Source organism: Aulonocara stuartgranti (assembly GCF_965226115.1).
Source record: "Aulonocara stuartgranti genome assembly, chromosome: 4".
NCBI classification, from domain to species: domain Eukaryota; kingdom Metazoa; phylum Chordata; class Actinopteri; order Cichliformes; family Cichlidae; genus Aulonocara; species Aulonocara stuartgranti.
In genome coordinates, this window is record NC_138942.1 from 4,202,588 (window position 1) to 4,213,955 (window position 11,368).

Genomic DNA, 11,368 nt, shown 5'->3' on the forward strand with positions numbered 1-11,368 from the left:
TTCCATTCTTCGGGTGGCAGCATAGACACGGCCAAAAGAGACAGTAGAAGAAGAAGGTTGTGACGTATTTTCCTGTGTTTAGTAACCGTTCCCCGGCTACGGATCTGAAATCAGCCACTTTAGCGCCTTGTGGGCTATTTAAAACTAGCACCGCTGCAGTATAACTGATCTGAGAACAGAAGCCAGTCCGCAGAGTTCCTGTTCACTTCTCATGCTTTCCCAAAGCTGTAGCGGCTTCCTGCTTGTTGTAGCGGTTCTGTTCAGGTCCAACCATGGCTCTGAGTGTGCTGTATCACAGCCTGGGCTGCCGGCTGCTTCACAGCAGAGTCTTACAGAGTCCGGCGAAGCTCACACTCGGCGCTTTACCGAGGCAGTCGGCCCTGAAACACACGCTGTCCCCGCGGAGAACTCACTGCTACCTGGTAGGTCAAACCTGCCTGTGTCCGCGGAGCTAGCACACTTCATTGAAACATTTAACAGTTAGAGTCATGTGGCAAACAGTCAGATGATCCGGTCTTTCTTTGTAGTTTAACCAGGTTTTGTTTAGTGACAACAATTTCAAATAGTTTTAAAATACTTATTGGCAAATATTTTTGCTGTCTGTATCGCGCGCGGGGGGGCGGGCACTCAATAATTTAGAACCATCTCCATTCACACCTGCTTCACCTCCTAACAGCACCACCTTAACCTAGTTTGGAAACTAGATGAGCCACAGACACGGGGCCAAGACCTGGATTAAACCCACTGCTGGACGAAGATCCATTTTCAGTCCCGTCTCAGGGAAACTGGTTGTTCAAGCTGATTTATTATAGAAAGTTCCAACTCCACATATTTTTTTTTCTTGGACTTTACTAGAGTAGCTTGACATATTTCCCATTTCAAATTAAGCTTTATTTGCCTTATACTGGGCCCTGAAATAAGCAGTTTGAGCTCTAACGAACTTTGAGCCATCCTTTTTCCTGATTGGCTGCCCCTCGTTACATTGCTCTTTGACATAATAAACATACAAAAGTAGAAAATATGTGAGAAACGTGAGTGTTTGGAGCAGTTCATCTCCACTGTTGCATCATTATGAACATTGGTGCTTGTTGATATTGATGTCACAGCTGTGGGCGATCAGTGTATTTGATGAAATATTAGCTCTTGATTTCCGTGACCTGGGAAACACAACGTGACTGGTGTGATCAGCCCATCAGGAACTTTAAGATTAAACCTTTGTGTCCTTTATCGACCTCGTAGTATTTTTGTGTGTGTGCGTCCGGTGTGAGTTGAATTGTGTGTCATTTGTGTCAAGGTAGGCAACAAGGAGGGAGTCCACAAAAGATGTTTACTTTAATAAAAGATGATTTATTAAACATAAACCAACCAAGACACAAACATCAAGGAGAGTTGATACCTGGTGGAATGGAAGAGACTGAGCAGGTCACCTGGGCCGGCTTTTATAACCTGGAGAGTACAGCTCAGCTGCGTTAGCTGACAATCCTTCCTCATCAACCAGTTATTAATAACAGCAGGCCAGGACGTCTTTGATTACTTTGTATATTGACTGTGTAAATCTGTCTATTCCTAAATGTGACAACCCACCCACTGTCAAACACCACTAAATATAAAAAGTACATACAAATAAGATGGTAATAATAATAAGGTAGCAGCTTTGGTAATGCTAATAGGGGAGTGTAGCTAATTAAGCATTAAGCAGTGTAATTATTACGCTGGCGCATATGTAATGCCTACTGTATGTAAAGCTTACTGTCACAAACCTGGATTTTAGATTGAACCTTCAGGGCAGCAGCAAAATCCAGCATCTTTCAGCTGAGACAAGAGGAGAAGATGAAAGAGATTCTGTGGAAAGATCACTTTAAAGCAGTAACCTTTGCCTCATTTATGAGCGCTGAGCTGTTAGAGGTCCAAGAGTAGAGATGACTCTCAGTGCAGTTATCATTGCTGCAGACGGGGGCGCTGCTGTTCCTGAAATCAGAGATAAATGCCTTTGTTTTCAAGACTTACAGCAGTGACTTTAAGTAGTTAAGAGGCTGCTTTAACATTACTGCCCATCTTAGCAAAGAGAAATGCATCAGCCGCATTGATGACACCACCCCTGTATCCACTGACCTCATTTGAAACTGTGGCCATATTTAACTGCAGCATTTTTATATTTTACGACTTAAATCAACTCACAGCTTCCTGTGCTTGCTCATTAACAGGTGAATGGGAGTCAGCGGCACACCTGCAGAGCAACGCAATGGCAGAATCAACACAGCTTAAGAACGTTTTCCTCGATGCCTCCTCCACCGTCATCAGGAGATAAGCCAAAGACGTCTGGGGTAAGAGTTAAACGTTTATGTTACAGCTGATCCCCAGCGTGATCAACTCCATTTGTTCTCAATTGAAATTTTCAGACATTAACTAAGTTTTAAAGGTTTCTTTTGTCATATAGGGCAGGGACATGACTGACATTAGGGCCTGTAGCAGCAGTCTGTAGCAGTCTTCTCCCAAACTCAGCTATAACTGATTTATTTAAGGTGACCCAAAGGATATGGAGCTGTTAAAATAAGCTTACCAAGAGTTTATTTGCAGGTAGAGAATGTCAAGACATAAATATCTGTATAACTACACCCGTTCAGTCCTTTTGCTTCCTTTGTGCTCTCTTTAAAGCCTGTGACGTGGAAATCTTTAGCAGTAACGTTTGCCATCGGTGGTGCGCTGCTCGGAGGGATGAAATATTTTAAGAAAGAAAAGGAAGAAAGTAAGTATTTCACTGGTTAATGCGCTCTAAGACTAAACTTCAATGCCTGTATAGAAAGAAACCGCAGACAGACTGTGTATTTTATAGATATAAAGGTTAAATAAAGTGATAGGGGTCCTAAATGCTCCTCCTCTGTGACTGTGTTGCAATTGGCAGTGATTGAAAAAGAGAGGAACAAGTCGATAGGGAAGGCGGCGCTGGGAGGCCCGTTCTCACTCATCGATCACAACAACAAGCCCACCAAGAGCGAGGACTTCCTCGGCCAGTGGATCCTCCTCTACTTCGGGTTCACTCACTGCCCCGACATCTGCCCCGATGAACTGGAGAAGATGATCGAAGTGGTGGATGAAATAGGTATTTAAACCATTTTTTATTTGCAGTGAGAAGTCAAAGTCCTGATTTTACTCAACATCTGGCTTTTTTTGTTGTTGTTTTGCAGACAAAATAAAAACTTTGCCAAACTTGACGCCGATCCTCATCACCATCGACCCCGACAGGGACACACCAGAGGCCTTAGCTACATATGTGAAAGGTAAGAAAGCAACGTGATCAAACTGTGCCTCAGTACACGCACATGACAACATTTTCCACTATGACGTCACGACTCCATCTTAGTTTTCTGTAATTTTTGTAATTCATCTTCTCAGAAGAAAAGCAGAGGTATCAACTGAACCCCTGCTTTTATAGAACTATTAGACTTCTATTAGACAAATAGAATATTTTTCATTTTCATAACACCTTAGTGCTTCTGTGTGTGTATTTATATGTACAAACACTCTTTTGTAGCTAAATACCAAGTCTTATAAACTGATGCTAGAACCTAACAGCATGTCTTTTATCCTGTCTTCCTTCCCTCACCCCAACCAGACTCCTGCCCTCCCTGAGCCTGGTTCTGCCGGAGGTTTCTTCCTGTTAAAAGGAAGTTTTTCCTTCCCACTGTCGCCAAAGTGCTTGCTCATAGGGGGTCATATGATGGTTGGGTTTTTCTCTAAATATATTATCATAGGGTCTACCTTACAATATAAAGCGCCTTGAGGTGGAAGGAAATTCAACACATTTCTGTTCATCCAGTGGTCAAAAATAACAGCAGACAGACACGTGCAGACATTTCTGTCAAGTAACGTAACACAAAACCTTCACTGTACACAGATCGATGTCCCTAAAAAGCACTCTGAGCCAGCATCACCTGATGGTCAGACTGTGAGAGGACAAGAATTGATTCTGTTTGGTCTGTTTGTGCTTTTTAATGATTGAGGAAAATAAGAAATATCGTGACTTATGTGAGCAGTGTTGCAGTGGTTAGCACTGATGCCTGACAGTGAGGTGGTCCTGGGTTCTGTGTGGCCTCGAGCTCCAATGACACTGAATGGGATAGGTGTTGAAAGCGAAAACAATGCAGGTGTGCACAGATTCAGATCAGGGACAAAAAGTTGCAAATAAATAAAGTTTTTGTTTTTGGAGTTGTGGTTGCAGGTCTGCAGGTGAAAGTGGTTTGTGTTGATTAGAGCTTCTTATAAAATCTGATTATTATGCCGTCATTTAGCTGCTTTACTCCTGTGTTTCTAGGTGTTAAACTTTCTTACTGTCTCATCTTTCAGAGTTTTCCCCAAAGCTGATCGGTCTGACGGGAACGACGGCTCAGATCAATGAAGTTTCCAGAGCGTACAGAGTGTACTTCAGTCAGGGGCCAAAGGATGAAGACAACGACTACATCGTGAGTTACCGTCTGCTCTCAATCAGCTCCCAGATCTCGTGATTTCCTTCAGTTACTAAGTTTGTGTCTGTCTTCTGTAGGTCGATCACACAATCATCATGTACCTCGTGGGACCCGACGGAGAGTTCGTGGATTATTTCGGACAGAACAAAAGAAGTGTGGAGATCACCAACTCGATAGCGGCACACATGAGGAGGTTCAAGAAGGGAAAATGAGCAGCAGCCCATTAAAGCGGACTCATCCTCAGGTGTGTCTCTGCATCACTGCCGTCTTATCTGGGCTTTTATTTATTGTGGATACACTACTCCATAAAGATACATATCTGCAGTGACACTCGGTGGTGTGCAGTATGCCTGATATTTGCATCTTACTTTCTATGACTCTGTGATCATTTTGCAAACTGTGGAATAAAAAACAAACAAACCCACACACAGCCAAATGACCTTGATATAGTTTCATTTCAAGCTTGAATGACAAACATTTAGCTTCATGTTTTTAATGTTTGATTTTTAAATTAAAAGTGGATCTATTCTTTTTTTTTCTCTTCATATCAAACATGGCTAAACTTTCAAATAATGTGCCAACATGCATGTGCGTCACACATTAAGGCTTCAGACTCTAAATTCTTAGTTTCAGCCTGTCTTCTTTACCACTGTTTTCTCTGTAACATGCCACAGAGCACGTATATCTATAATGTGTTCACCTCGAGTAGCCAATCAGAAGAACTCGGCCTTAAAAGAAGAGTGATGTGGGCTAAAACAGCTTGTTTCAATGAGACGATTGGAGGGACGGCACCAAGAGCCAGTATGGGCTAAATAAGGATTGTTATTGAACAGAGAATCATGCAAAGCTGCTCTAATTGGGTACAAGCTGTAGGATCATGAATAGGGATGGGTATCGTTTAGATTTATCCGATACCAGTACCAAACCGGTACTTTTGAAACGGTGCCGGTGCTTAAACTGTGCTCGAACCGGTGCTTAAAGAATGGAGAACGCAAACTTTGTCCGAAAACCTCTCATGTTTAGCCATTTTTTGTAAAAAGATAACAATGTTAGCCTTTTCTGCAGCTATAGGGGATTTAAGGCATCACTCTGGGCTGGAAGCAGCGCTTAAACAATGGAAAAAACACAAACGTTGTCCAAAAACCTCTCATGTTTAACTGTTTTCCACTTTTTCTTTGGTCATTTTAGCCTTTTTGGCCAGGGTGAAGGGAGTATCTGCCATCAAACAAGAAGACAGCCGCATGTAACTACGACAGTGTTCATGATTCATGAATGACACCACAGCAGGCTAAAAAATATTAACTTTGTTCACTTACTTTTAAAAAACATGATGTTTAATGTCTTAAAATATAGAAAAGAAAGAATGTGGGTGATTATGGGTTTAATTTTTATAGCTCACTTTGAAACACTTAACATTGAAAAAGAATACTGTAAACAAAGATGTTTAATATGTTTAGAAAAAGCCAGGAGATGAGATTTAAAGCAGGACACAGAAGTTGCTTGTTTGGGAGGGACAGCAGACGGGGAGGATTCGAAGCAGCAGAGGGAGTCTCCAGGTCACATGTGATCAAAATGTGTTGGTGACTCTGTGCCTGCAGTTTTATACAATGCAATTAAAATTAACTTTAGGTAACATTTTTTAAAAAACTGCAAGCAGGTGTTTCTTTAAGTGCAGCTGCAAAAATCTATGATGAGACCGGCTCCCATAAGAACCACCCCAGGAAAAGAAGAGCAGCAGTTTCCCCTGCAGCAGAAGATCAGCTTCCAAAAGCACAGCAGGTACCAGTACCTCGGGTCAGAGCTCACCTCAGTGCTTTTTGCAGTTCAATCTGGAGACACATCACAAGGTCTGGACATGTGGAAATGCTGCAAAGAAATTAATGAGGGATCATTAAACTGGTAAAAACTGCTGAGATAAAGAAACAAAATGATGTGTCTAACAGATGTTAGACTCGTGGAAACCTGGACTTTGGTCTGATGTCAGATCAGCTGTTTTAATTAGATGCTGAGAAGGTGAACAGATGGTGTCTGCATTAATCGTTACCATCATACAGCATGGAGGAGACACTGGTGTAGGGATGAATTATCTACTGAAACTGTTGGACATCTTTTCAGAATTTGAAATCACCATGGCTACCACAACATCCTGCGGCGACGTCCCATCCCAGCTTAGCGGGATCAGTTTTTTAAGAAGGAGGAAGGAGCTAAAATACCCCCAGGCTCTGTGAGGAGCTCACTGAGCAATGGCCTCAGCAATCACATGACCTAAATCCAGGTGAGATGGTTTAGGTGTGAATTACAAGCAGCCGCGAGGAGTGTGCGAAGGGAGTATGAAAGCACAGGTGTCTGTGATGTTTTATAGCTTGGGAGACTTTAGTAACATTCTACACTGTAAAGAAAATGAGTGAATAAAGGTGGCAGATAGACAGAGACGGAGAAGGACAAACTCTTGACCTTTCATTCTGGAGGCAGCTGCTCAGACTATTGAGCCTCGAGTATTTGGACTGATTAATAAGGTGACAGGAAGAAACTGTGTGGATGGAAACTGTTTTCATAGGCTGGCAAGACGTCTAATTCACCAAACGCCAGCAGCAGGAGTAACTTTTCCACTACAGATGAATGATCAAATACCAGAATTTCAGATTAAACCATGTAATCTATCTTTCAAGTAATCTATTATTTGGTGATTATTTTCTAAGGCAGGGAAATAGTGTTTGAAGGAAAAATCAATGGGTTAAATCAATGGGTAGGAGAGCAGTGTATAGACTGGTGTGTTCTACTGTAGCAGGAGCTGGATGTATTGTGTTGACAAAACTTTATCAAATCTCCTTTTTGTAGATATTGTATTACCTGGTCTTTCCAATATTCTTTCTCCTAAATTGCTACACTTTTGTCTCTCTTTGCCGTCACTGATGTATGATGTTTTGAGAGAGGTTTAACATATCAAAAATATTTAGTCTTTGTCAATTTGTGGGGCTTTATGCCCAAAAATCATAGCTATCTGTATCAGTCTGTGACATATTCCTTCCTGATAGACTCATCTGATCATCTGCTGATGAAAATTGAATTCAAAACACTTTCGCCTCATTGTCAGCGAGTCCATGAAGACTGAGCTCAGCCATAATGGATAAGTGTTTTTAGACAGCCCTTATCCACAGGCTGATTGTATCATTAAAAACTCACCGTTCACCATTTGCTGGATAATTTCCACCGTCCTTTCCTTTGGAAGAAAATCTCAACCATTATGTAATCATGTCTAACAGACAACAAAGAGGGACTGCGATCTTACCACCAGCCAGTATTGATTTATTAATATCCCTTCCGCCTGTGCACCTGTTGTAGTTCCTCCTTTGGAAATCAGATTAGAAAAGCAAACACAGCAGCCGCTTGGCCCTCCGAGGCCAGACACCACCCTCATTCCTGGAGGAGAGGGGGCTCTCAGCGCTGACTGCTCTGTGAACCATCCACAGGGGAACACATTGATTTCTGGATTAAAAGGCTCTTACATTTGATTTTGTGCTTTAAACTATACAACTCTATACAAAAATTACATTTTTACACAAGTGAAACCTCATGTTAGACCTCTTTAATATGTACCAGACTGAGGAGGAGGATTATCAACACTAGGGGGCAGATCACAGTACTTTTCTGTTTTTCTTTTTGTTTTGGGGGGGTTTTCTCCACAATCAAAAAGTTATCAACAGTTTGTAAATGATCATATCTTGCATAACTGTGACACAAAGTTTTTGAGGTTTGGTTTGGGCTTCTTGAAGAACATTAGGGATGCAATATATCAGGAAGTAATATTTTCCTTTTTGTTGCTTTTTGTTTGATTTTATTGTTTCTTTTGAATTTACTCACATATTTCGCACTGATTTATTGTCACAACAGTGCTTCACTCTGTTGTACATCTGTTGGCAGAAGTGTCGTGTAATAATAAAAATAAAGAAATATAATAAAAAATCTGCTTCTGTGCTTCCTTTTTACTTTCTTTTTAATTCTAACCGAAGAGCAGTGAAAGCTAAAACTAAGCTTCATTCAGACTGACAGCACGGTTGATCTGCGATGCTGTCAGGCTCCATCAACACCTTCCACTATCGCTCATTGTGTGCAGATCAATCGTGTTGTCAATCTAAATGCAGTGGGGTGCTTTCTTTCTTTGCAGCAGCAGCTTTGGCTCAGAAATGACACAAATCTGTGCTGGGCTTAATCCTAGCCCAACAAAGCTGACTATGAGCTCAACAGAAAGCTTCTTGCACATGTTTGTGGCAACATGATTAGATTTTTAAAGCATTTATTGGAAGTGTGCTTTGCAGTAGTTGTACTTTGATGTGGATCCTTTTCTTTCCCATTGACCTCCTCACCTTGTGCGCTCATCGTTAGATCTGTTTTCCGTCGGGTCAAAGCTTCGGTCTTTGCACCGCACAAGCAGCTGATGGGGATTTTCTCCCTGCTTCTTCTTTTTCATCCCGCAACCCTTAAATTCATATCTCATGGCCTTTTCACAGTCAGACTTCAACATGCACATTTGCTGCCGTGTTGAGACATGACAGAGGGGTCGGGGTAGTGTAAGTCCCTTTTGCCAGACCTTCAAGTGACATTAGGAGGCTATTAAATCAGCGCTAATTAGACTGTCTGTGATGCACTCCCAGACAAAATGCCCATATCACACGGATATTCTTTCTCAGTATTACCATATCATTTCCTCTGCTGTGAGAAGGAGTAATTATAAAAAGTCAAAGTTCAATCCATCAGGTGGAATTTACCCTCAAATGGAATGCAAGAGTTGAGAGGGCCATTTGTTTATGAAGCATATGTTACAGTTTGCTGTTGTCATAATGCTTAAAATGCATGTTTATTACAAGAGGAAACTAGCAAGTACATCACTATTATTTGTCTGTAAATGCATTATTAATCCATGAAATTACAGTGAACATTCTTTTATCATTTCTAAGGTGGCTTAATCAAATATTGACCCACAGTCTGAAGTTAAAAAATGTCCCAGTTTTATTTGTATGAAATTGTGGGCTGTAGTTCTGTTTTGGAGCCTCAGATTTGCATTTTTCCATCTCCATCTTGTTTTCTTGAAACTGGACATGATATGATGAAAGTGAATCTGATTAAAAATACAAGAAACACCTCATGCTCATCAGCTAATGACTTCTGATTGACCTATTGTTAGCTAACTAGCATATCCTGATTTATCCCGCTTTCTGACATAATAATAACAACTGTAATTTACTAAATGACTTTCATATTAAATTTAGCATCAGCTCCATGGTATCATCACATTCACTTTAAATGTGAAAGCTACCCGGAGCCAGCATCAGGGGCTCACAGGCCTGTCTATTCCTAGTGCCAGTCCTGAGCCCTGATAAACGGAGGGCTGTGTGAGGAAGGGCATTCTCCATGAAACTGGTGCCAAATCAAACATGCAGATCCAGCCCCTGGGAAATAAGGGAGCAGCTGAAAGTACCATCTTCATATTGTATTCATTATGACTTTAAACAAGTGAGTGGGCCCATAAACTTTGGGGGGGAAGTGTTGACTGAGATCTTAAAGCAGTTGACTATTACACAGGCAGAGGAGCCTCCTCTTGCTGATCATTAAAAAAAAAAAAGCAGGTTTAAGGCACTTCTGCTTTGACTTCACTTTGCAGACCAAGAAGGTATGTCCAGAAAGTTTATCATGAAAAATAAAATTCCAAAAGTATAAGAGAGAAGGCAGTAGCAATCAAACAACATACACACCTAATGAACAAGCACTTGGCGACAGTGGGAAGAAAAAACTCCCTTTTAACAGGAAGAAACCTCCAGCAGAAACAGTAGGGGGGTGACAGAGACAAGACAAAACACATACTCTGGAGCAGAGCCAGAGATGAATAATAACTAATCATTAAATGCAGAGTTGTGTGTAAACAGTTAAAAAGGTGAGTGAAGATGAAACACATATCCAGCCCTAACTACATGTTTTATCCAAAAGCAAAGTTTTAAGCCTAATCTTAAAAGTAGAGAGAGTGTCTGTCTCCTGAATGCAAACTGGGAACGAAAACGACTCCAAGAGTCCTCACAGTGTTACTGGAGGCCAAGGCAATGCCATTCAGACTATTATTCTGGTCGGACACCATGTTATTAATATTTTTAGTGGTAAATACAATAACCTCAGTTTTATCTGACTTTAGAAGCAGGTCTTTACGTGTTAAAGGCATTCCTGCAGTCAAGCTAATTGGTATGTGCCATCTGGCTTCAGAGGTAGATAGAGTTGGGTGTCATCTGCATAGCAGTGAACAACTATGCTGTCTTCTAATGCTACTGCCTAATGGCATGCATGTATAATGTAAACAGAATTGGTCCTAGAACAGGACCGTGTGGAACTCCATAATTTAGTGTAGTGTGTGAAGAAGATTCCCCATTTACATGATTAAATTGGAGTCTATTAGGTAGATATGACTCAAAACACTGCAGAGCAGTAATACATGCTCTAATCTCTGTAATAAAATATTATGGCCAAAAGTATTGAACACTGAGATCTAGCAGGAGAAGCACAGAGATGAGTCTACTTTGTTACTTCACTAATGCTGTTTCTGAACTTTGATGAATTCTGAAACCCGACTGAAACTCTTCAAATCAGAATTAGTTGTCAGTTAAACATTTCTCAGTAAATTAGCCGAGCTTCTGTCCTGCTTCAACACACGATCTAACTAAAGTTATGTTTACAGCATTTATTTGACTCTTTAAGTTAAATTTATTGAGATCATAATCCAAGTTTCTCAAAGTTAAAATTGTAAGACTCAAGCAAATTAAGGAAATCTCAACATTATCCTGACTTTTCTGTGGGGAAGTCTGAATAGCACTGGATCCAAAGATAAAACAGTCAGCTAAGCTTCCAGTAAGTCCTGCCTTAAC

General features: G+C 41.0%; 1 protein-coding gene across 2 annotated transcripts; it reads left to right on the forward strand.

Moving 5' to 3' along the window:
* The first annotated feature begins 65 nt into the window (after positions 1-65).
* Positions 66-6,572, forward strand: sco1 (synthesis of cytochrome C oxidase 1). Of its 2 annotated transcripts, XM_082530767.1 has the most exons (8): positions 66-422; positions 2,205-2,324; positions 2,656-2,746; positions 2,903-3,100; positions 3,186-3,278; positions 4,345-4,460; positions 4,541-4,707; positions 5,652-6,572. In XM_082530767.1, exons 1-7 carry the CDS (start codon positions 273-275, stop codon positions 4,673-4,675), a joined length of 903 nt encoding a protein of 300 aa, XP_082386893.1. In that variant the 5' UTR covers positions 66-272; the 3' UTR covers positions 4,676-4,707; positions 5,652-6,572. The 2 variants fall into 2 exon arrangements, with proteins under 2 accessions (XP_082386893.1, XP_082386892.1); XM_082530766.1 differs by lacking the exon at positions 5,652-6,572 and having other exon boundaries at positions 4,541-4,893.
* Positions 6,573-11,368: the final 4,796 nt, after the last annotated feature.